The sequence below is a fragment of the Acanthochromis polyacanthus genome, chromosome 6 (assembly GCF_021347895.1).
Source record: "Acanthochromis polyacanthus isolate Apoly-LR-REF ecotype Palm Island chromosome 6, KAUST_Apoly_ChrSc, whole genome shotgun sequence".
NCBI lineage: Eukaryota > Metazoa > Chordata > Actinopteri > Pomacentridae > Acanthochromis > Acanthochromis polyacanthus.
The window spans coordinates 24,827,059-24,854,488 of NC_067118.1; the positions used below are offsets into that span (position 1 = coordinate 24,827,059).

A 27,430-nucleotide genomic window follows, 5' to 3' on the forward strand; every position below is an offset into this window, starting at 1 on the left:
GCTTAATCAGTTCAGTGTGTCATTTTCAACAGAAATGACAAACATTTGTTAGATTTATGTTGGGCTTTTCTGCTAGTTTCTACCATATATGGTAGCATATGAAGTATACATTGTTTCTGGACTGTTGGTCAGCTAGAATACTCATTTAAAAGGACATCACTGTGTTTTCTGAGAACTTTCAGTGGGTATTTTTCACGACATTCATGAAGGTTCACAGTTTACTATTTGACAGCTAATTGAGAGGACATTTGTCGGGTTATTGGTAATGAAAATAAGCGATACTTGTAGCCCTACTTGGAGGTGATGAGTATGGAAGACATGAGTGTTTGTCAAGCGAGACACAATTCAGTTGTGAATTATAAGACTCATATTTTTTAAATGAGGTCTTGAAAGAAGCCTGTATACACTCCTGTGTGTTTGACCATTATTATTTTATATCTCTCACTGAGACGTTGACCCTTTAAGCATTCTCTCATTCTGAAGACCCGTCCACACGAAGACGAAACGAGGTCTAAACGCATAAGTTTCTTGCCGAATCTGCGTATCATCCACACGAAGACGGCGTTTTGGGGGTCTGTAAACGATCATTTTTGAAAATGGGTTCCAGAGTGGAAAGATTTTGAAACGCCGTTCACGCAGATCCGCTGCTTTTCAGAAACACTTGCGTCATAGTTTTGTATCTTCATTGACACGCATGCGCCACACGTGGCCACGACAACAACAATGGCAGCGTACAGTCTAGCAAATGTGCTGATGAAGCTCTCTGTTTACAACTTTTGCCCCAAGTGCGCATGCCCACAGTTTTTTTCTTCTGTTTGTGCGTTTCCGTCATACCGTTACAGTGCCCCTAGAGTTCTGGCATGGGTTTTACAGTGTTTCCATGCATATCGAGTGCATTCGTGTAGACGCACAAAATTTCTGAGACGCCTTTGTCTTTACGGCAATCATTTCTGAAACTGTTCAGCGTTTTGTCTTCGTGTGGACGGGGCCTAAATTGTTAAATGTGGTTTTTGTTACCATTTGTTTGTTTTAGACAATCATCAATCTGTTGGTCAGACTTAAACTGAGACAACCAAGTTTCCATACAATTGTCAAGTGAACCTGAACCCAACTTCTGAAAATGCAAAAAAAAAAAGAGGCTTTTTTTCCATTAACGTTTTAGGAGCGAATAAACTAGGCAGCATAGTGTCATCATAGGAGATGCTATTGGTTACATGGGTGTAATACACAGAGTAGAAGAAGTCCTAACAAAAGCAGACTGAATTTGGGCATATATTAGAGAAAAGCAAATAGTGGTCTCTAGGAACTGTTTTCAATCTAGTGTTCCATGCTGTCCAGAGTTGAAGGCAATGAAAACAGTGGAATCAGCTGATCAGTCGTTCGAGGGAAATGTTGGCATCAGAACCGAGTCAAAAAAGATGGCTGCATTTCCCATTATGCAACTGTTCAGAAAAAGTCAAAAATTGTAAAAGCATTCCGAGTTTTTTCGAATTTTGCCATTTCAGCTAACTTTTTCTATTAAGAAACCAAAGAACGCACATGCAAAAATATATTTTGTAAACACAGCTACTGTGGTGACATCTCAATTGACTAAACAAATGATCGACACTGCGCAATGCAAACAGTCATTAGTTGCAGCCCTGGTGTGGTGAGTGTGTGGGAGAGTAAAGCCTTGTGTGGGCACATGGTGTAACGGCAAGTATGATTTACAGATTGATCGTCGTGTTACAGTTTGCTGCGCTGACCACAAACACTACACCCACTACTCTGTTCTTTTGTCATTCAGGTTAATCCAAGACGAGTCCTGTTTAAATCCCCCACAATTAGCTAGCTCACAAAAAATAATTCAGACCCCCGAGGCTGGGGGCCACATGTTTGGAGTAAGACAAGTGGGGTTGGGAGAGGGGAGGTCTTAATACCCCCAACCCCACCTCTCCTTGTCCTGTGTCTTCAAAACAAAGCGACCTGTTGAATCCGTGCCTGCCCCGCCACCCCCCACTGTCAGGCTCAATTAGGGGAGGCTATATTTAAAAGAGTGGACAGCAGCGATGCAATTATCCTAAAGGATTAGACCCCAATGGCATTGTCATTGTTGTAGACTGAGGTGGGGGGCGAACGTAAGTGACCTTCCCTTGATGCCCGACCCCATCCTTAACCCCTCAATAACCATACACTGAAGAAAGACAATAGTTGGACCAGCTGAACGGAATAACTTCAAGAGGGAACCCACAATTGAATTAACTTCATCCAAATTAAGTTAACAAGTAATACTAGTGCCATGGGCTATAGTTAGTTGCACTTCAATCATTTAATTCCTCTCACATGAGCAGTTTGCATTGCTCCAGCTTATTTATAAAGGAAAGTCAATGTGAAGATTTTAATCTTTCCAACTTAAGTATTTCATTTACCCAAAGAAGTAAAATATAACACACGATTTTGTCATTAGCCCTCCCTTTCCTTTTGTTATTTACTCTGTAATCCTTCTGGAAAAACAGCAGTATGCAGGAAGAAATGTGGACATCATGATGCAGAACGCTAAAACAGTAAACCTAATTTTTACACGTTCGCTGACACTAGAAAACCAGTTCAAAATCAACAAAAGCAGAAAGACAAATGAGATTCATTCAAAACAAAATTTTACACCAACACCTCAAACAAACTTTTTACAGTGTAAGCTCAGTTTTTTTTTTTTTTTCCAAAAGGCCAATTAAATGAAGGGGAAAAACAAAGGGAAATTTGAGTGTTAAGACAACAAGAAGGAGCAAGTTGGTGAGATAAAGACTTGCAGGAGAAAGTATGAACATCAAACATGTCACCCGCCATGCTGCTGGAAGTTCCACGGTTTCACGGCCGAACTTCAATCGAGAGCAATTTTAGACGGCATGCGTTACATGCTTCCACAGCCATAATAACACATTTTAAATTGTAGATTTTTCAAAGCTTATTATCGCCTCTCTAAGCTGTGCAGACAAACGTTCAAAAGGGTTTCATTAAGCAGCGGTTGTTTACATTCTCCAAACACTACCAACCAACAATTAGTGGGCTTTGTAATAAGAAGAGTCTTCACATGCGAGGGAGTTGGGGTTTGTTTTCTCAACCCATCTCCTCACTGGAGGCCTTCTCTTAAGTCTTTGAACCCGGGCTAAACTGGTCAGACCATACAAGGCCGTTTCCATTGGAGCATCAGGCAGGTACCCTCTTCCTGTTATTCCCCTGTCTGCTGCGATGCGGTTTCCTGACTGGGATGTTCCTGGGGGGGCCGAACTGCCGTCACTGGTCCCCCCATGCAGCCCCTGCCCCCTTTCTAGTGTTTGCACTTCCTGAGAAGACACAGAATTAATGGAGACACACAAGTCAGTGTCCAGCTTGTTTGTTATTGCTGGGTGCCTGTCAGACTGTTTTTCTTTCCACTCATTCGCTGGACAGGCTTGTGCTTTTTCCACATTTCACTGTCATTACATCTGTATTTTGGGTCTGCTGTTTGATATTCAAACTCAATGGGGCATCTAATAGCTGTATTTTTATACAATAAATAGGCTTTCAAAGAGTATAGCTGTGTTCCAAATCTTTTCTTTCAGCCTGTACAGAACACATATTGTTGCATACAATTGAGACTATATTGTATGGGTATTGGAAGACACCCGGTGTAAGGGTCAATTCATACTTTCTACATTTATGCCCACAGACCAGTTCTTCCTGGCTGAATCATACTACGATAGGTGTGTGCTGGTCTGTTCCACGGACGATCACACTGGCCTCATAGGGAAGACAGAAAAACACAGGGATATAGCAGCAGGCTACAGATTACGCTGTAGCACCACGTTAATGTGATTATTCCCGTGTTGTGAAGAGTATGTGGGCAGACGTAGCACAGGATTTCTGGAGAATTTAGTGCTTCCTACTGTGTTTGTGCACATACCAAACATTTGTTACCACTTGTGTTCCTGGCACATGCACAGTAAGTAGCTTGTAGTGTGGGCAGTCTAAACAGTCACCATTTCTGAGCTGTACGGAGGAGTTCAGACAATTCCATGTGGACCCTCACAGAATTAGGTGATGCCAAAATTTACGACACATATACTGTTGTAGATGTGTAAAGTATAAATTTGATTTACTGTGGCCACATCTTGCAATAGGAAAAGCTTTCAGAGAGCACAATACTCCATCAAGGCTGCTCAGTTGTATTATTTCTGATGGATGAAATTCTTAATAAAATTACCTTGTGCTGAGCACAGATGTGTGTGATTCATGTCTACGTTATGTACAGATACCAAGTCCTAAATAACCTAACTATGTAGCGGGGGGCGGGAATTGATGGGGCTTGGAAATACAACCACAATTTCATCAATTGTTCCTTGAATCATTTCCGACGAATAAGTCCCGATAAGTCCACAACGGCCGATTTGTAGTAGGATCACAATCATATGTTCGTCAGCAGGCAGCTGCTGTAGTGTTCACTTGTAGTCATAGTTACAGTTACGCCATGGCACTCTCACACAATTCAAATCTAACAAATCCATGGATCCAGACTATAAGCCACATCACTGCTAAAAACTAATCACTTGGTCTTTGTGTCATTTTTGACCTTCCCTGAAAATTTAAACCAAGTCAGTTTTTCCTTTTTTTTTTAAAATAATGTTGCACACAGACAGACAGACAAATGTATGTCGATAGTCACATAACTCCGCCGCGTTCCTTGGTGGAGTAATTACAGAATGATGGCAAATTTGCCCATGATCCTTCTCAGTCAGTTGCTTGAAAGGGATTTAACATTTTTTAAATCAAATGACTGTATGTAAGACAGATTTACAGACATTAACCCCTCAACTCTGTAGAGCTTTTTAGTACTTTCCAGCTAAAATGTTTAAGTTTATGGTACACAACTTTATGGTTCCATATTTTTGAGTTACTCTCACTGCTCTTATTAGTATCGGTTTCAAAGGCCCTGTCACACTCTAGCGTATAGAGCCAGTGTATGAGGAACGTATTGAATATTTTGAAAAATTGTTTATACACACAACTTTTCAGCGTATGAGGTCGATTTTCGGTTAATGACCGTTAGAGTAACGTGAGCCTAGCGTACCATGAGCGTATGAGTAGCGTATGCATAGCGTATGTGAGCGTATGTGATGTGATGTGTATTTGAGTTGGATGTATACCGACGTATGAGTAACGTATATCAGCGTACCTCCGACGTATGAGAAAGGTATGCGGAACGTCAGCCACACATATGAGGAGCGTACACAGCTGGTGATGTTGGGACCAACCCTGTCCAGCAGTTCATCATACATTTCTGGAGGCATGTGTAGGAAGTTCCTGAAGGCTCTCTGATCTTCATTTCTCAATTCAACCAGAAGCTGGTCATAAAGGCCAAATTGATGCCGCCTTCCAATCCAAGGTTTCACCCAGCTTGCACGTCTCATTCTATGCCTTCTTCTTCTGTGTCTAGCATACTCAACTGCCAACTGTAACAAATCTTGGTGATGTTGCAGCACAGCAACCTCCATCTCTGAACTACTGGTACAAACTGATACAGATTTGGAAATGTGAGACTTTATACACTCCCCATACGCTGGAAATACGCATGAAATACGCATGGGATAAGTTGGCTGTACGCTCAGAACACGTTGGGCATAAGTTGAGTACGCTAGACTGTCGTTAGAACTACCATCATAACGTTAGCCATTCGTTAGACACACGTCAGACACACGCTCCTCTAACGCTAGGTTTCCTGACCCACTCAATTTCAACGTATGAGAAGCGTACTCGACGTATGAGTAACGTACCTTCAGCGTACCTCTAGCGTGTTCAGCGTATGAGGAACGTATGAGGAGCGTAAAATTCATACATCGGCATACGCTGAAAATTTTTGTGCATGTTCAAAAAAAATTTTGGCCGTAAGCGTACACCGACGTACCTCGGCGTACTAGAAACGTATTCCAGCATACCCCTAGCGTGTTTCAGTGCATGTCAGCGTATGCCCAAAAAGTCCATACGTTCCTCATACGCTGGCTCTATACGCTAGAGTGTGACAGGGCCTTTAGACAGTAGGCAGCAGTTCTTGTCATGACTCAGCTGAGCTCTACAAAGTATCCATAAGAATCCACCATCCTTGTGTCACCAAAAAGCAGGTGCCACGGACAAAGTTCCAGAAAGTAGGCATGTCCGTGATTACTTGACTTAATGTTGCAACCCTCGCTAGTTGGTTAACTGCTAATATAAAATTAAATTATTTTATTATCATTATTTGCATCGAGTGCAACTGTTGCATTTAATATGTTATGCAGCCTCCCACCACACGTCTCCAACAGAAAGCAGTCCCCCGTCTTGTTGTATTAATATCCGAATGTTGCAACCCACTAAGGTGGAAAGCAAAATATATGGCAACTTGTAAAATCTGTGTGATCTGGCACTATTTCAATCTCGAAAATGAAAATATTGCTGTGGATAGGATGTGTCAACATAACCTGGCATATATCATTTGGCTGGACCAATGCCCAAGCACCTTCAGTACAGGACGTGTGGATGTTATTTGTTAAGTTTTGATTAGTGAGTTTTAGAGGCATTTTAGAGGCATTTACAGTACAAATTGTTTATTGAAGAAGATGATTAATGGAATCAAATGGGTCCTAAATGCCCCCAATACATTTTCAGACAATGCTGCCCCTATTAAAATAAATTGTGCTCAATTTTGACACACAATCATGTCAAAGTGTTTTCTTACTTTTAAACTAGTTGAGTAGTCTAACTTTAAATTCCTGTTTAATGGACAGGAAAATTAGTCATTACAATGTCCCTATCGGAAACAAAATAGCAAACAAATAATGACAGGAATGACATAGTTCTTCTGTGGAAAAATCTTGAAAAGAAAAAAATAAAACAGCTGTGAACACCCGGTCATGGGACACACAAAGAGAACACTTCAGCCTATCTTTGACCTCGGTATATTCTGTGCAGAATAGCCCTTAGAGTTCTTCCTGTTAAATTACTTGAGCTAAAAGTGATGAAACGCATTTTCCAAGTTCCAAGTAAACGAACCTACATGATAGACATTGCTGTGTTTTTCCCCTTTCTCTGGAATCGGCCTCCTTCAGAAAATACTCCTTACTGCAGTAGGATTAAGTGATGTAAAATGAATCACTGGGTCAGCGTCATCTGCTTTTCTCTCTAGAATAACCCATCCTATGGGGTGAAAAAGAAAGCCAGGCAGAAAACTGAGACTAATTGGTCCACAGCAGATGAACCGTGTGTGTCTGTTCAAGTAGAAGCTGTCGTAGCTTGCAGCGCTGCTGGATTTCACACCATTAGTCTTCCTACACTGGGAAGAAATTTCCATAGAAACACAGGAATATCATGTCTGAGTAATAATCCAACACAAGGGCAACATTTCTGTCTTTACCAGGATGGTTTGACAAAACTCATCAGTTGACAAGTACAGTACAATCAGACCAGCTGGCTCTAAACACAAAGGCTTGTTCTGAAGCAACACTGATGATGATTTCAGTACTTCCCATGCAGTAAAATTATTTACTAGATGTCTGATTAACGGGTGACGACAAGTCAGCCTGCTGTAAACTCACACTGTCCACAGTCACAAGCCGATGACTGCATTGAAAATGTGCAGTGAACATATTACAAGTCTCTCATAGACAGATCTATCAGCGCTGTGGTGAATGGTCTGACTGCACCTCATCATATTTTTGCCTTGGGGGAAATTGCTCAGGCTTGTTTCTACTTTTTTTTTTTTTTTGATTTTCTTTAAAATAATTACAGTTGTCTTGGGTGGTGTTGAGCCCAGCATATTGCAACTGTGTTGCTGCGAAATAGTATAATTGTTTAAGTGAACATTGACAAGTGACTTAAATAGCTAATTCACTGGAAACCTGACAGGACTATCTTACTGCGAGAGCTAAATCTGGCCAATTTCATTGCTTAGGTTGCTGCTTGTTGTTTCCCATAGTGAAGGCGGATTTGGAAAACTAACACACAGATTGCGCAAAGGGAGGAGAACGTTGTGTGAAATATGCGTCAGAAAAGGCCGGTTAAAACCCACAGTCTACATGCGGTGAGTCAGACTAGCATACTACTAAAATAACAATTATTAAACTGACTTCAATACTTAAATGAGGTGTTTGACAGCTGCAGTTCTGTTAAAGTTGCATTGGTTTTCCTTTACAAAGCTTAGTTAAAAAACAGAAACTTCATGAAGTCTGGTCATGAAACAAACTGAATCCTAACAAGGAGAGGATTAAAAGTGAATGAAGAACATGTGCTATAAAGAAGAGGGTGCCAGCCAGTTTATTCCAGACTGTTTTTTTCACTAAATGAAACACACTAAGGTTTACATAAGAAGCTGCCTGAGACCAAGTTTCCCGATTGCATCAATCAACACACTGTTTTTAATGATTTTTGGATGCATTTCAGCGGCTGCAGGGATCTGGTTTAAGCTGTATTTCAAGTCATTTCTTCTCACACACAAGGAGGCATGTGTGAATATAGCTGTACAAAATGCTTCGATATGGATAACTTCATTACAATACAATTTCCAACTAAAGGCTGGGATGCACTCTTACTAGACTTATACTACAGTAGGTGTTTGAGTTCACACATGCAGTTGACATAATATTAAATTCTATGCTGCATGTAGATGTATACACTAGAGCTTAAGTGTTATGCTGGCTTGATATAAACCAGTTCCATACCTTGAAATACATCAAAGTTTGGAGTTTTCAGATCATGTGCTTTTTTTTTTTTTTTTTTTTGCAGGAAAGGGAGAAGCAAACAGTAACAGACTGTGCTTGAAAAGGAGGGAGTGAATGAATGCTTCATTAACCATGCTAAATATAAACTGTATACATAAAAGCTCTGTGGAGTTTGTGTTCACGTCGAGTGTTACTCACCAAGACACATTGTGTTGTGGAGGCACAATAAACAGCATGAAACAAGATGAATAAAGTGTTGTCTGTGACATTCCAACCAAAGATGAACCTGCTGAATAATATTGCTCCAAAAAACATGGCAGGTCACCTTTAAACAGATAATTCTATGAGATCGAGTTGTGATTTACTTTATTTACGGTGATAAATGTGGTCTTTCCAATGCATTGCATCATGTCAGTAGCAGAAACAAAACAATTGCTCACAATAAAACAATAACATATTTAATATGCAAAACAACATGTGGGTTAACCCTCTGAACCCCAAGTACTTTCTGCTTAGATTTTGTTTTTCCTCGTCACATTTTTACAAACTGTAGGCTTATTTTCCACTGCACTATAAGGACCTCACCTACTGTGGACACAGCACAATTATGACTAGAAGTAGAGATGAATTAACAATGTCTTTTTTGCGCAACATAATAAAGTTATTTCAATGTCATGAACAATTCTATTCAAAAATGTTGAATTTCTTTGACTATCGCACAAAAAAAATAAAAAACCTGGAGTCAACATGTTAAAAATTGGCTCTATATACTACAGATATTTTACATTGGACATTTGACTTCTTTTCCATCCTTGTCTCCAATCAGCCCTGTGTAAACACTGCCTGCAGTTCAGCTGAAAAGTTCCTATATTTTGTCATGTGATCATGTTGACCACAGCTGAGTCACAAATGGCTTCTCCTTGAAATTGAGGAGTGCAATTTATTAGATTTTATAGAGTCTAGTTAGTGAGAACCCTAGACTGTATATATAGTGGACGTAGCATCTGGCTCCAGAATTGAAGCCAACTCGGAAGTGTCAAAAACTTGCAATATCCCGCTGTCCGCTAGGGTTGGCTCCAAAAAGCTTTTGCTCCATAGACCCCAATTCATTTTTGGAAAAAATAAAATTTGATAGACTGATTTTCTACAGCTCAGGATTTTTTTCCCGTTAGTTTTCATGGTCAAAATGAGAGATCAGGTGGCCGATCTTAAAATAAATCAATACTGAATTTTAAATAAATCGTTAAAGTTGGCGGAGCCAGGGGGCGTGGCTATACTTGATGGACAGCAACTGAAGCCTCTGCGGTAAAACGTGGGCGGGATAAGAGAGTCCTCAGCCAATCCTGCCCCTAGTTGCTCTCCGGTCCAGTCTGTTTGATGACGCTTTTTACGTCACTGGCTCCAAAAAAATCCAAAACGGCGACCAGGAAGTAGCAAAATCCGGGCTTCATTTTCTTGGCGTTGAAACCAACGGGTGACGTCACGGTTAGTTTACGCCTGGTGAGAACACTATTTTCAGCAATTTTTTAGACTTTAAAATGAGCAATTGAGATGAACTGTCATGATTTTAAATCCAATGGCGAGTTTTGGAGTTCGGTGCTTGAGCGAGTTACTAAGTTCTGTTCAAGGAGTAATGCCAAAATATTAAAATCTTAAATAAAACACGGTCTAAGTAATTTTAGTAACAACAGCCAGAAAAAGAAAAGCATTCAGAGAGTGCAGTACTCTGCTAAAGCTGCTCAATCTTTGTATCATTTCCGACGGATGCGATCTTTAATAAGAAATGACGTTGCACTGAGCACAGGCGTGTTATCAATCAATCAAATGCCATTATTGTCATTGGATAGCCTAGCCGCGCTAGACAACCCACGGCAACGAATTTAATTCTCTGCCAGGGTTGGTCTAGTTACCCTCGGTAAGCCTCGAGGTTGGATGTTCCTAAAACCGGCCGGACGAATCACCATGAAGTGTAGAGTCAGAAGGCGGGCGTAACTAAGTGACGACAGAGGCGCGACGATTCTGATGGAAACAACTGGAAACAACTAACCTAGCCGCGCTAGACAACACACGGCAACAAATTTAATTCTCTGTCAGGGTCGACAACAGTCGTTGAGCTCAATTAGCACCGACTCTGAATAAACTTTCTGTTAACATGTCTGTAATATACTTGAGCTTCACCCATTGACTGTATAAATAAGGCTTCACTGAACTCCCTTATCCTCTGATTTCCGGCGCTCTAGGAACTATGTCAGTCTATTGGTTGCGCTGATTGGTTGTATACCTACCCAATTGCTGCAGAGTGATTTGAAAGACAACCTTTTAGCCCGCCTCCCTCCCTGTCGAGAGTTCCTAGACTCTTGCGTCTTCAGACCTGGGTCTAGCGCGGCTAGGCTAGTCATCGGACATAAGTACAACGAAATTTTGAAGGCCTCTCCTTCGCGGGTTAAAACGATAACAGCTAAGATAAAAATATATATAAAATAGACTATGCAAAACATATATGAAAGATAATAATGAGATAGAATAACATATAGATAAATAAATATTGCACAAACCCACCCAAAACTGCACTGCCTATGCTAAATGTAAAGGTTTAGGAGTTGCATGTGTACGTTATGTACGGATACTGAATCACGTGACCAAAATATGTAGCGGGCGGTGGGAATTGATGGCACACCTCCACAATTTATTCAATTGGTCCTTGTATCATTTTCGACAGATAAGTCCCATTTAGTCTGCAGCGGTGGATTTGTAGTAGGATCACAATCATTTGATCGGCAGCTGATGTAGTGCTCACTTGTCATGGTTACAGTGACGCTATCTTGCAACGATACAGAAATCTTTAGCAAATCTGTGGATCCAGACTATATACTGCATCACTGCCAAAATCGAATCAATTGGTCCTTGTGTCATTTCTCACCTTCCCTGAATATTTCATCCATATCCGTTTTCCCTTTTTTGAGTAATGTTGCCCACAGACAAACAAACGTAAGCTGATCATCACATGACTCTGCCATGTTCCTTGGCTGAGCAATGATAACAATTGCCCAATTTTCAGTCAGTGTAGCAGCAGATCTACTAAGCAGCTGTATGTGAACGTGTTCGTCTGTGAATGTGAAGCAAGGAATGAAACGCTGCATGCTCTCCCTTCCTTTAATAAACAAATTAACACCCGTGTTTCTCAGCGGTCAGTGCTATGTTGAAATGTGATTAGGTAGCTTTTCCTCAGCTCCCCTCGTGTCTAAATGACTCCAGAGTCATCAGAGCATTTCAGAGCATTTCCATTAGTAGGCTTGCATTACTTCATAAAGTAAACTTTCCAAGAACTTTAAAGTTACAGCTGAGGTCACATCCTTTAACATTTTCTTGCTGAAAACCAATTTAAAGGCTGTATTCTGCAGTCGGTTGAGTTATGAGAGTACAATACAAGCTGTGAGAAGTACATGTGGATAGCAATCAAGCAAAACTAACGAACATACTGTATTTTCCTGTTCAGAAATAACTTTGCTGCTGCAACTTTCTTTTGAAAACACTGGAAACACTCGCACGAAGATGAAAAACAAAGAAAGAAACAACTCACTGAGAATGACCATACAATGTAGGACAGTTCTGTCGAACAGAGACGTCTTAAACACACATTGGTATTTTATGAAAAGAACCAACAAAGAAAGATGAGGAGAAAGGCAGATAAATTTAGAGGACATACCCAACTGTTCTGGAGTTCATATATCCTGAATGACCTCCTTCGGTTTGTAAATGAATCCCTGTACACTGTAGGGCAGACTATAGTCAGTTGTGTGGTAGGTGGTTAGACAAACACCTTGAACTTAACCCATCTCTACCAGGAAATGTCAACTAATACCCTGCACTGTTCAGCCCTCTCACACAAACAAGCCCAACGAGTGTATTTACTTAGCAGATCCCTGTCAGCGTCACTTAGGTGAGACTTTTCATCCAAGCAGACACCAGAGAAAGGTGAAATAAGTAGACCCAGTGTGTCTGTAGAGCCTCTTCCAGACCTGCATTCCTTTTGTTGATATGATGGCAGCTGAATGAGTCCACTTCATGTCTGAATGAGCACCCCGGTTACTTATTTGTAAAAAAGCTGCAATTGCAGTCTTACTAGGACCTCGCAAGATAGCGCATGACTTTCAATATTGGACAAGTCTCGACTGCATGTCGTCACATTAATGAATAGGCATGCATAAGTGACATATTTTGAGTTGTGTGAAGTGATTTGTGGAAGTTTTTTTCCACTTCTCACTTTCAATACCAGTCCAAAAACATCACAGAAAGCACAAAATGTTTGGCCAAAATCACAAAACACCCTTCTCTTTATCTTTACCATTTCACATCTATTTGAAACTGAGATGTCCCACAAAAACAAAACTTCAGTGCACTGAATTAAGGCATTCTAACCTGTCCATTGTGAATATACAATCTGTATATCAAAGCTTTCTACATATAAAAGAATCTGTGCCATATTAATACTTATCTACAAATACAGTAATTCTGCATAACGTCTTGATTTCTTGCATACAGAACAATCTGTGCTAAACAACAGTGCTTATGTACATTTCATACTCATCTATATTTTTACTCCGCCAAAGAATGTGGTGGATTTATGCCACGATCGGCAAATGTTTGTCTGTTATTCCGCCTGTGTGCAACATTACTCAAGAACGGACAAACGAATTTGGATGAAATTGTCAAGGAAGATCAGAAATGACACAAGGAACTGACACATTGACTGTTTGATACCTTGAACTTAATCCGTCTCTACCAGGAAATGATAATATCTTGTACCCTCCAGTCCTGGAATAGAAACAGAAAGTGGGCTTTTAGCCAAAAAAGTGCGTTTAGTTCGCAGGTCCCTGTCAGCAACAGTTAAGTGAGATTTCTCAAAGATAAGAGACACAGCAAGGTTAAATAGGTTGATCCAGGAAGTGAGAGAGAGAGAGAGAGAGAGAGAGAGAGAGAGAGAGAGAGAGAGAGAGAGAGAGAGAGAGAGAGAGAGAGAGAGAGAGAGAGAGAGAGAGAGAGAGAGAGAGAGAGAGAGAGAGAGAGAGAGAGAGAGAGAGAGAGAGAGAGAGAGAGAGAGACATGACAAAATGTTCCTCGTCATCAATTTTTAAAAAAAATCTAGCTGAATGATTCAACAACTGGCAATACGGTGATTCTCTGCTAGTCTGACTAATATAATATTAAATCCCCTGAAACATCAGCAATGGATTAGTCATAATATGTGACTGAATGGGGACAAAAGAGAGGGAGAAAAAGAGAATGGAAGACGGCCAAAAACACGAGGGTGAATGACTGCATAAGACACACGTCACATTTCCATTTAAATGTAGAGCAAATTAAACCGAAGCTTCTCAGGATGACAGACGAGACAAGAAAATGCCTATTACCTTGAGATTTCTGTTATGCAAATAATGGGATTTTTTTTCATCGAGATAAACAGTGGATAAAGCTATTTCTATAGTGAGTTAGTGTTTAACCACTGCAGAAGAAGAGGGAACAAGGAAATGATAAAACATATATACATATATATATATATATATATATATATATATATAATAGCTCCAATTAAAAGGGTGAAAAAGAAACATCTGATAAAAATATGGTATTCACGTTTGTTTCCTATATTACAAATATGAGGACAGTTTAATGTACATGTGATGTTTCTAGTCACTCCAGTGGAGCTTTAATAACATTTTAGCTAAATGTTTCATGTACATCCTCACGTAGTCTCTAAATCCATTTCCACTGCACATCCACACATTTTGTTATCGACACATCAACTTTTTCCTCCTCAGTTTAGCGTAACCCCTTGTTTAAAAAAAAAAAAATCCCTTCTATTTTTCCAAGCTCAAGTTGAAAATGTGATTATAACAGATGAATGGACATGCACTTTCAGTGACAGAGTGAGCCAGCTGACTGAAACATTTCCTCATCCTCTCAGTCTCTGTCAAACCCACACTTTCTTCACATTATCCCACTGCCTCCAGCTGTTTGGACTGGGAGGGGCGCCGTTGCCAAGGCGACCCACACCTAACGAGTCATCTTGTCTGGTCCTGTCGAAGCTGAGGGAGGGAGGGAAATGAAGGAGACTGGGATCGAAGTGAAGCAGCGGGAGGAGGAGGGAGTAAGCGATCGAGGATAATAAGCTCCTCTATGTGGGAGCCTCGATCCAGGGAGCAAGCTCAGACTAGCAGCGAGCGCTAACAAGAATAATCTGAAATGAATCCCACCACCTCAGCCAGGAACCAACTCTGCACTGAACAGAATCTCTCAGTTGGACACCTGCAGGCTGATTACAAATCCCTCAGACTCCGATCACAGCAGGAAAGTCTTGTGGAAACACATGTGTTGTCCCTTCTAAGACCCTTCTAGCAGAGCTCTGAGGGTTGTGTAATGTGGTGACAGAGCGGAGCAACAACAGCACAAGTTCACGGTGACACCTGGTGCGATTTCAGTAAATTATGGTGCAGGTGAACTCATTCAGGCCTCGGCCAGTCATGCAGCGACTAGAAGAGACACAGTCCTGTCGGGAGCTGATATATGACAGGAGGAGGCTCGAGGCTGGCAGGCCTGTCTGGGAATAAAACAGTTTAAAATGCAGCACAGGACCGAGCTGAGATTCTCCTTCTGTCTGTCTGTGTTTGTGTCTGCTCTGTGTCCTGTTGCCAAGCTGCCGGCAATATCAAAGAGACGACTCGGAGTACTGTCAAAAACTCTTAAAGTGAAATATAAAAGTTAGTTTTTGGGGCTTTTTTAAGTGAAAAAGCTTGCTTTGATGTGTCTAAATCTGTTTAGTGGGTGGAGTGGGTGAAAGTCAAGGGATGTATTTATGTCCAAATTCTTCCAAGAAATGTGCCTCTCACTAGTTGAGCGAATGCAAGACTGACTGAGCCTAAGAGGAGGTCAGGGTTGCCATGACATTGCCCCCTGCTGTTTAAAGCCTGGTACAGATGACACGTTATTGAGTAACACACAGAGTTGAACTGATATCATAAACTGTGAAACTACACCATTATTTTTCCTCTTCTGGAAACGATAACATGACTCACGTTTACACTTCTCTTATTCACAACTCCAAGTCAGAAAATCACCAGGAATGTTAGGAATTGTGACATCTCGGGATGTACCATTTGTACCAGAATGGACAGGACCACTGTGGCGTCAAGCGATGAAGGATAAGCGTGAAGGAATAAACACTGACCGGTCCTGATGCAACAGTGTGAGGTCATTCGGCACCGTTCACACACTACTGATTGTACAGATTAGGAATGCTCAAGGGTTTGACAGGACATTTCTTTTGCAAGTTCTGTATTTTGCAGAGATAAAGTGCCTAAAATAGTATTCACTCCTGTTTGTTTTAGCGTGTTGCAATACTGAATCAAGTAGATGTATTGTTTTTTTCTTAAAGTGGAATAAGATATCTACAAGGTCAATTCTGCACACACATACAATACAAAATACTCATTACTACACTGTAGAGACACCCGGCACATTTTAACCTAGAGTTTGACCGTGGCAATAAAGTTTGCACTGACAAAAAGTTATTATTTAACATTCCTCTATTGGATCTTTAGTATTTATCCTCTTAAACCACTAGAGTATCTGGAAGTCATGTAATCTTGAAAAAATAAACCAAAATTAAACCATGTATGAGTGCTACAAATTGTGAAAAAAGAGAATTGTCAAGATTTTTCACCTATTGTATGAAAACTGATTAAAAATAGAAGCTGTACAGCAACTGTACAGTGTAGTGTCACCATCAAAATGGAAAAATGTTGAACATGTTGCTTCCATTTTTTCAAATTTGTGCAAAATAAAAAAATCAAAAACACTTAATTTTCATTTTTTTTGTTCATGGTTTACGGCATTATGACTTTGTCCACTGCACAAATGACATTTTGCAGGACTTTACATTGCAGTAAAAAACGGGCACACAGTAAGTAAAAATGAGACAGAAGCAAAAAAACGCCAGAACTGCTTAGAGTTCAAAGGGTTAACAGTGATGTATAAATACATTTTACATGAAAGGCTGTCATTATCACCCAACACACCATTTCCCCTCAGCTCTGTAAAGCTTTACAGTCTTCCAGCTCATTGTTTTGGTTTTATCCAAACAGAGTATTGTACAGGTTGTAAAACCCCTTGAGGCAACTGTGTCATTGCTGATACTGGACTGGTTGACTAGATATTTACAGTTTAGCATATATGAAGAGCTTTAAGTGTATCTAAAATCAATTTTGAGAACTGTTACAGATATAAGCCTGCCATTCAAAACAAATGTTTACGTTCCTGGTAGGTATAAAGACTGATGCGTCTCCTGTGTGATTCTCTAATCGTCTTTGTCTTTACTATCTGTTGTCAACCTGTCCCAGTGCATGCTGGAATGCACATCTTTCCTTAATCTCCTTACATAACATCAACCCCGACCCTGACCAAGGAGAAAGCCCTGAGCCTCATTCACAACTCTGATCACAAATCCGAAAAACAGGAGGGACTCTGTCACGCGAGAGGGGCCAGATAGTCTCAAGTGATTTTGTCTTTCAGGAAAAGTGGATTTTGGAGACTCAGTAATGTGGGGAGTAGGGAAAGAGACAGCAAGGATAGTTCAGGTTCAGCACTTTGGCTCTCTCTTCTCTCCCCCCACTTTATTACTCCCAGTTGCCATGGAGAAAAACTATATATAACCAAATCTCTCTGTCTCTACAGGCTGTCTGAATTTAACATCTTCTCTCTCTGTCATCTTCCCTCTCCATTGTTTCCACAGGGAGGACAGCGGGAGACAACATCTCGACTCAATGGGAAAATCCGTCTAATGCCCGGCTCTAGTGGCAGGAGGGAGACGTCGGGGCAGACCAGACAAACCAAAACAAGCCAGACCAACTGACAGACCAGACACTATGTCGGTTTCCCTTGGTCTTCTGGCCAGACTCCCATTTTCAGAAACCAGTGGCTTCAAAGGAATAATTCATTTCACAGTCTGGTGGCCAGACACAGAGCCCCAAGACTCACGCCCCTTTTTACACCTAAAAGAAGAAAAGCAGCTTTGCCACTCCGCTTCACCTTTCACAGAGCTGTAACACAACACAAGAGGAACCAAACACTGTCGGGCTGCATCCAACGAGCTGCAAAAGCTACAGGGAGCCACAGGAGTTAACAAGTCTGACCGTTTCAATCTTCATTTGAAAGTGTTTTGATATTTAGCTCATATTAAAATGATCAGAGAAGCGCTGTGATGAGCTGAAGGCATCATCACAAAAAAAAGCTGTCACGGTTAAGTGTTGATTATTGGAGTTAAAATATGTGATTTTTATAGTTAACCCTCGTGTTGTCCTGCGAGTCAAAATTGACCCGTTTTAAAGTTTGAAAATACGGGAAAAAAAAAAAAAATTTCACAGCGAAACTTCTGATGTCCACATTTTCAACATTTTTGGGACATTTTGGAACATGTTTTGGTGGAAATAAAGAAATGTTTAAAATGTTTCATAAGAACATTCACAAAAAAAAAAATCTAGCAAATTTCACTGGATTTTGTTTGACTTTTGGTGAATGTTCTTAAAGAAAATACTAAAAGTTCTACGGATGTATATGTAATCACTTTAGATATTTATAGGATTTTTTTTGAAGATTTTGACTATTTTTTTGAAAATATTTACAAGAATTTTCTTGCCAAATTTGAGAGAGGTTTTTAAATAAAACTGAATTTTATTCTTGAAGGTTTTGCAAATTTTCAAAAAATTCAGGGATTTTTTTTGGCTGAATTTTTGGATTTTTTTCAGACAAGGAAACAAAGATTTTTTGGTGCCCCTAAATGAAGACAACAGGAGGGTTAAGGGAACTTTGTGTTGTTAAAAAATTACCAAGGAACATTCATCATTATCGCCATGGGCTTGAACAGTTCTTGGTGGTTAGCACTGTAACCGCACAGCTAGAAGATCCACGGTTTGTGTCCTGGACCTGGGATCCTTCAGCACAGACATTGCATGTTCTCCCTGTGGGTTTTCTCCGGCTTCCTCCCACAGTCCATAACTATGCTGAGGTTAATTGGTGATTACAAATTGTCTGTAGGTGTGAATGTGAGCGTGCTTGTTTGTCTCTCTGTGTAACCCTGGTGAGTGGGCCATGGCATCCCCTGATTCCAGCCCCCCATGGTCCTAATGAGGATTAAGCGGTGTATAGATGACGGATGGATGGACAGGGCTGCATGACTAATGCCAAAATGACAATTCAAATAATTTTCATTTATGCTGAGATCATGATCATCCATTGATTATTGGGACAGAGCGTTTTGTTGTATTTTGACATTAAAAAAACAAAACAAAACAGAGCACTACTACAAATTACTGCATCTAAATGAGACTCATAATAAGGTTCTTCACCTGAATTCTGTGTATCTCCTTGAAGCAGAACCTACATTAAATTGTAACTGAAATGTCTCACTTACTGCACATTTGTTCATCTGATAGACAATCTACCACTGTCTCAAAACACCTCACACACAGCACTGAGAAGCTTCTAGGCTCCACTCAGCTACTGCAGCAAGCACAGCTCAGAAATGAGTGAGACCAAAAATTGCTTTGAAAACAATGAAAGAAGGTGTTCTGATGTCAGATTTATCAAATTCAAACCAGCTGATTTCATCTACATGGATTGTACTGGAGTCAAACTGTTTCTTACAATTGGGAGAAGCCAAAATTGCAATTGTGTTTAATATTCAATGAATGACGCAGTTCTACTCTTGGTTAAAGTGACGAAACCCAGCCATCACTGTCATGGTTAATAGAAATGAATCTGTCAGTAAGAAGTGAAACACCAACAGCTGCCTCCCTTGGTAAAGTCAGACTTTTTGTTGACCCATCTATCCACCCCAAACACCTTCTTCTGCTGACTTTTTTCATGTATAACATGGAACCACTTCCTACTTTAGTCTCAGCAGGTAAGACTTGAAATTTCCATGGCCACTAGAGGGCTCTGTTGAGGGAACAAAAAACAAATATAGCACACAACATTAATTGCATTTTCTGAAACTAAATAAGCTGCTGTTGAAGGCTGAAGGCTCTTTAGCAGCCACAGTGGAAATGAAAATCAGTTGTCACAACAGCCACAGATCAGTATTTGGGTCTGTGCAACTGGTTTTAGAGATCACAGGAAAAACAGCAGCTGAAATAACAATATTCTATAATAACACCTTCAGAAATGCACTAATTCTTGACTTGAATTATAAGATTGATACTAAGGTAAATATAGAAGGACAGCAGTTGGCTAGCTTAGCATAAACCCTGAAAGTAGGTGGAAACAACTAACTTTGCTCTGTCTAAAGAAAACAAGCTCCACAAACGAGCAAGCCTGCAACTAATGATTATAATGATCTGATCCTTTTTTTTTTTAACTTAACTATTCAATTAGTTGTTTGGTTAATATAGTGTCAGAAAAGAGTCAAAAGCAAATTACTTTTTATCGGAGTTCAAGATGACAAATGTCTTGTTTTGCCTAAACTAAAAGATATTCAGTTTCTTGTCACGGAAGAGTTTCTTTTAAAAAAAGAAAACATTCAATTTAAAACAAACTGGAATCAGAAGAGTTACTTTTCTTAACCTCAAAAAAGTTAGTCAAACCTACTAACTGATTATCGAAATAATTGCTGATTAATTTAACAGCTAATTGATTCATCACTGAAGCACAACAACAATTGTTTTAAGCGGTGTTTGTATTGGATCAGTGATTTCAGGGGGAAAACTTACACATTTTGCACTTCTGGCAGGTGGATTTTGTTTCATGCAGACGGATCAGGCTAGCTGTTCACAGTCTTTGTGGTATGCTAAGCCAACCGGCTCTGAACTGCAGCCTCATATTTTGTCTAAAGACACGACAGCTGCATCAGTTGTCTCATCCAGCTCTTGCCCAGAAAGTGAACAAGCATATTACTGAAAATGTCAAACTGTTCCTTCACTTCAAATCCTGGAAAAAGACATCATTTATGACTTTTTCAGAACATTGCCGTGAATCTGCTTACTGTCATTCTTAGTGAAACCAGACTTCTCTTCAGGTTTGAGGGTCTTACCTTAGAGGCCCTGCGGCGATCGGGGCACTCGGGATGCTGACACACCACCCCGTCCTCCTCCTGGACAGGCTTGTCATCTGAAACAGAACGCACGGGTCAATTTGACATGTCGCTTTATCACTGAAACACCAAAACCAGCCACCCAGCCGACTGCACATCCATTAACACACCTTTCTTGGTAAAGCTGTAAAAACATGTAGGCAACAAGGCTATAGTCGCTGCCTGTGTTTATATAAGGACAAGGGGGGGAGAGAAGAAAATGGAGGGAAAGTGACTATGAACACAAGAAACACTCTCACACAGTAATAGAGACTGTGCAATAAAGTGAAAAGCAGAGAAGTTGGGGTAAAGAGATTTCTTGAAGGAAAGGTAAACAGAAGGAAGAGGGTGGGGTGTGTTTTTGGGAGGAGATCACAGGGACATGAACAACGACTAAAGAGACAGGAAGAAAACGGAGCAAATGAGCAAAGGAGCCTCATTCTGGGTTTTGTACAAAAAGTGCACTCGTGATGGGTAAGCTCGCTGTACTCTGCTGCACAATAACAAACCGCCGTTGTCAAATAAACCTCTAAAATCTACTTGACTAGTGGGCCAACGCCGCAGTGAGGGCTTGATAAAAGGCAGAGTTTACATCTACATCTTGTACATGTACACACACGATAAAGATATCATAACAGAGAGCCTGAGTGCACCAATATTTATGTCTGCCTAATGAGAATAACAGAGAAGACACGTGCAGAAAGGTGAAAGTAAGATCAAGGAAGGGAAGCAGAGCAGGCCTCAGAGGGGGGGAGGGGTTCGGACGGATAGTAAAGGTGTTCGTCACAAAAAGTCTCCAATTTCCAACGCATGACAAGACTTTGGAGTAAAAGCTCTCCAGAAAGCTCAGATAACCTGTTCATTGTAATGTCACCGGTGGAATATCATCATTAAATCATCGGTAATGGAGAAGGGCTGCTGCGAGAAAATGAAGTCACCTGGTGGCTTGAGCTTTTAAAGTCAACTTCAAACAACAATTTGTCATCATGAAAGCAGCGGTTAAAGAGCCGAGGCCCTGCTCTGAGCCGACGCACGGAAACTAGTCACCTTGAGTCATCCACTTGGCCACAGCTTCACTCGTGGGTCAAGGGTGCCCGTGGGGAAGAGGGAAAATCACTGTAATTGGCGCATACCACAGAACTCGCGGCTTCCCTGCTGGGAAGGGAAGGGTCAACCTGTCTGCAGTGTATTTGCTGAACAGCAGTAAAAACAAGAATCTGCAGCCATGTTAGCAGCTCCGTGACACCACACTGAGGCACAGGAGGGCTTTGAACTAAATGCTAACACGGCCACACGCTGATATTTAGCAGGTATAAAGTTCACTTTAATAGCTAGGCATGCAAACATTTGATCATAAAGCAGGATGTTTGCAGGAAAATGATCAGAAACCAAGGTACTGTATTGAAGTGTACTGAATTTTAGTGTTCAGACATTTAAATAAAAATTTTAAGCATCTTAGTAACAATTTTTGGAAATTTTAAGATGTTTTTCTAACATTTAATTAATGTTTGTTGTGATTTCTTTAAACTTGATGCAATGCAGGTTCTAAAGTAGAATGTTGCAAGCAAAAATCACACCAATATGGTTATTAGCTTAATAATACAAATATTAGGCCATTCTGAGATGATGGTGACACTGCAAGAACAGATAAGAAGCATAGTTGCTAGAATTTTCCCTGAATAGGACATAAATAGATGCAAGAAATTTCATTACAATCCATCCAATATTTGCTGTCATATTTTACTGAAAACCACCCTTTTTTTTACCACCAGTGGAGCCATAGAAAGTCAGCATGACAACATTAGGATTCATCGTCTGGGGATCACAAATCTGTGTCCAAAATTTCATGCCAATCAGACCAAAGTAGCAAGCCGCCCAAACAACACTGGTACTTTTTGATCCATGATCTTCTTGTAGCTAAAAAACCTTTGGCAAACACCTTTCTGTGATCCAACTGACGCAGAGTCAATATCTTCCACTGCCTTCCAGGAAAAGTCAAAGAAGGTCTCCGCTGTGCCTCGCTGTGCTGGGAGCAGGCCGAGACCATGGCTTCTGCCAGCCGGCCTCTCGCTAACGGTTCCCTCAGGGTTTACAAGCAGCAGGCTGCACAAGAAGCCTACATCTTTTGTGGAGTGCTTCCCAAAGAGGCAGAACCTTCTTTAGTGTGCCGAGAAGTCACAGTTTTGCACATAAAACAAATGTTTAGGACGTTTATCTACACCTACATCTACACCTACCTATAGAGGCCAGTTTGCACTTGAAAGCAACTCATTGTTTTTCAACTATAGCTAAATGCAGCAGAGTGCATTTGGGATGTCCCAAACCAACCTCAATGAGTGGAATTATGTCGGATCAAGACATTTCATAGCTGAGTCAGTCCATGTCAATTCAACAAATGCTTGTTGCACCACTTTCTCAGATCCTCCCAAAATTTTTTTTGGGCTTTATTTGGGTAATTTTATGAACAAATGCAAAGTATTATGGTTATAAACATACAGTATAAGCAGTAATGATCTAATCTAATACCCATAGTCAGTCCAAACTTAATCCTCGCCTATGATTTTAGGGTTTTAAACTACTAAAAAAAGCAATTTATACTCCTTTTACATGGTCAGAATTTTTTCCCCTTCCAAAACTTGTACCCTTCTGGTGAGAAAAGTATAGAAATGAATGAAAATAAAAAATACTGGACTGTGGAATTTCCCAAAATATCCTTATTATTTCATGGGCGACTTTATTTTGGGTTTTTCATGCCTCTATTTTAGGACTTATTCTTGTGAAAAGACATTGAAAGAATGAATTTTCTTCTTTACTAATGAAAGTTGCATAAGGTAAAAGTTTTAAAACATTAAAATAAAGCTTATTTATTGATTTATAGGCTGTTGAACTCAGGTGTAGACCCAAAATAGCCTAACTTTAGGCATTAAAAAGTGCATGTGGGATACATGGTACGCGGTTCAAATTTTTTTTGGAGGAACTAGTATGTGTGAAGTATGTGTGAACTTACTTTCATATTTGTTTCTTGTGCCAAAGATGAGCAACTGCTGAATCAATTTACTATACATTTTGATCCTCGTTTTTGTTTTTAGGAACCATTTACATGACCAACTAAAGATGAAAGATGAATCTGAAGCATCAGCATCGTAGTATAAGTTACAAAGGGCATATCTGAAGTTAATTATTATATAGACATTGTTTTTTCTTTCATACAGTAACTGAATAAGAAGAAATGGCATCACTCCCAGACTGCATTCTCAGGACAGCCTCGGTATCGTATTTGACTTATCAGCTGAATTTGAAGATTTGCAAGTGAAATTCATGCACCCAAAAGGTCCCAGCAAGAAGTTCACATGGCCTAGAAAGGATGACGTAGTGTGGGTGCCTACAGCCCACATCCTCTGTCCAATCACTGCTCCTTCAACACGCCGTGGTGGACAGTACCACATATCTGGTGCAGATGATGGCCTGATTTCAGAGAAATTCAAGCAGTTCAAAGGACAGAAATAGTGGTGTGATAAGTTGGGGACAAATTACATGTTTTACATGGGACCTCAGGCAATATGACTCATTTTAACTGCAATATATTAGTTAGAATTCCTAAAAAAACGCCTATAAAACATAGTGCATTTCTTGGTTAAATTGGCCATGAAGGATTCAAGAAACAATGTTGATACTTCAGATATCAATTATTCGGATGTTTATTGTTATACTGACAAAGTTTCATGTTTCTACTCCATGTCCCACATTGGTTTCTGTGCCAATATATGTATGGTGTTTTTCAGTCTGTTTCATAAATAGGCATCGTTTTGAGGTCTAAGGAGACTAGCTAGCTCTTGGATATTTTTAGGTTAGAGAGAACTTTTAAGGTACTTTGAGATTTTTATAACATATGAACCTTGTTACTTATTAAATTTGGGAAAAAAATGCCTAAATTCTTGAAAAATGCCATTTTCGCCAAATTTTTAAATTGCCCTGTACCACAGAGAAATGGGTATATTCATTCCAAATTTTTTTTTCCTGCTCTATTGTTAAGGTGTTTGAACCCTTCAGATCACTTGTGAGTCTATATCATCAGTCAGTTCCCAGTATTATCTTCCTAAATCAAGCCTTTCTACCTAACATATCAATTTCCGAGTGGAAAAATAGGGATTTAAATATTTTATAACTTAGCAAATAGCAATCATATGATGTTACAACTTTGCAAGTAATCTATTCTTATGTTGGGATAGTTAAAAAAAAAGTTTGGAGATGATCAGAGGAGGTCATGCAACAAAATTTCCTCAGATTTGTTGAAATGAGATGGAATGACTCAGCTGATTGGTATGAACCTGAGCTCGATCTTTTGTGTCAGTCATTACACAGGTGTCATAACGGGAGGGTGTCATTTATGGCACAATGCTGGTGAGGCAAGTTTTGAACAATTTTCTTAATAAATACAAATGCATCAATCAATAATTGTTTAATTGATATAAACTGGCCACAGCTAACACATGTCCTGTATCTTACTGATAATACTGATTTAATTAATGGAAACATATTATAATGCGTCAGTGGCTGCTCAAAGGCCATCTCTGCATTTGTTGGGTTTCTTTCAAAGTTCTGACCTTTCAAATCTAAAGTGACCCGAGACGGGTTATGGTGCAATTGGCACTATAGAATGAAAATTGAATGCCAGTGTTGCTCTGTGTCTGCTAGATGCTAATGAATTCTTTGGCCTTGGATTAGTCACTTTATAAGTTGTTTTCTCTTCCCCTATATTTTCAAAGGTCAGGTTTCAGAGCTAAAACCTATCTGAAAGACGTTGTAAAATAAATAAAAGTTCAATTTGATGAGTATAGGTGACGTTTTCTTTTCAGCTAAAGGACCTAACAAATCTGCTTTGCCAACATTGACATGGATCCAAAATGGAGCCCCGGCAGCCTGTGCCTTGTACGCGAGTGGAGGGCCTTTCTGTAAAAGTCGCAGCTATCGCATTTTGCATGCAGACATTCATGGCACAAAACATCTGAGCATGAAGTGTGGAAACATTTTGCTACTATGGCAAAATTTTGGTTAAAGGTGAGGCGTTTCTTGATTTTATACGGGGGATCTGACTCATGGCAACAAATCTGACCGGTCACCTTTAAGTTCTTCATGCATCAGTCAGTGGAAGCATCATAGCTGAATGTGGCTACATAGATTAAGTTACATGTTACTGCACCTTCATTCAAATCAGATTTTTTTTAAAAAGTGACATTACCTCAAAGTGCCTCTATTACTGTCCTTGACCTTCTCTTTACTACTTGATCGTCTCGATTCACGGTGAAATCACACCATCATCTGCTGACCCTCCATCTTCTCTCCTACTTGCTCATATCTTGCTGACTCTCCCTCTTTCTCTCTCTGATGAACTGGAATTCCTGAACTCAGCACTGCTGATTAAGCCAAAAGCAAACACAAGCACACACTATACACGAACACACGTGACAGCAGACAATGAGCTTGCACACTAAAGAGACGGTGGTGCGTCCCATCCACACAACTCTCTGCTGGCCTGCTCACCACAGAGACACACTGCCTGAGGCAAAAGCCCCATTAGGTGCCCATAAATAAGCCAGAGCAATGGAGGCGAGTTGAAATCATGCACACTGAAACACGCAACATATACAAAGTATTCCCAATGGTTGGCCTCCACTTACTCATGCTGTAACCACAATGCAACTATGAACATGGTTTTAAAGGGTTCTTGCATTTTCTATTAAGCTTCCTGTCATCACATCAAATCTTTATGTGTGCAGTGAACATAAAAGCAATTAGTGCTGAAATGAGCAGCTTATAACGCACTTAGTAGATTAGACAATGAATTCTGATATAAGATAGAATCAATGATTACTATTTATCAAACAAAAAAAGGCAAGTCAATTTCTCCTGAATACCTTAAAAACAGAAATATGAAGAGGTCACCTTAGGCTCTGGGAAATAGCATTTTTTTCAGTTTGTCTAAGTTATAAAGGATATTCTTAATTATTTTAACTAAGTTAGAAAGTAATTGACAATAAAAAAACAATCATTACTTGAAGTGCTCAAGCCTTCACTGCACTGCAGGGGGGGAAAAACTGAAGAAAAAGAGGAAAATTTGGCAGCAACAGTGTCAGAAAAAATATATTCAAAGGCAGTGGAATACAATAATGTTAAAAAAAATCTGTAACTGTGAGTATAATTGTTGCTAATTATATCTGGAGGGAAAAAATAAATTGGCTCATTCAAATACAGTAAAAACAATGTTTTATGGTCATTTTATGGTACTAATGTTTTTACAGTGTCACACATATTTTAGGACTGAAGACACATTACATGTTTACCTCATAGAAACTGTGTCAACTTTGCCGAGTAAGTAATCCCATTTCTTTTCCAACTATAACTACCTATATAACTGCACTTCCACACTCTGCCACTCCAACACTGTGAACACCTCTGACTCACTCACAGAAATTGATCTGGCATCAGTATTGTTCTTGTGCTGTAGAGCTCGGTGGACTTAGTGCTGTAAGCAGCAAGGAAATATATAAGATTAGACCCTTACTTCTTTATGACATAACCCTGTTAGGCTGCACAGATTACATACTTC

At 40.0% G+C, this 27,430-nt stretch overlaps 1 protein-coding gene across 1 annotated transcript in view; it reads right to left on the minus strand.

Annotated features, from left to right (window-relative positions):
* Positions 1-27,430, minus strand: part of plekhg5b (pleckstrin homology domain containing, family G (with RhoGef domain) member 5b) — a 102,244-nt gene that overhangs the window by 49,692 nt on the left and 25,122 nt on the right. The window contains exon 2 of the mRNA XM_022189782.2: positions 20,785-20,861. Coding sequence (XP_022045474.2) covers positions 20,785-20,861 — 77 coding nt within the window. The remainder of the gene's footprint in view (positions 1-20,784; positions 20,862-27,430) is intronic.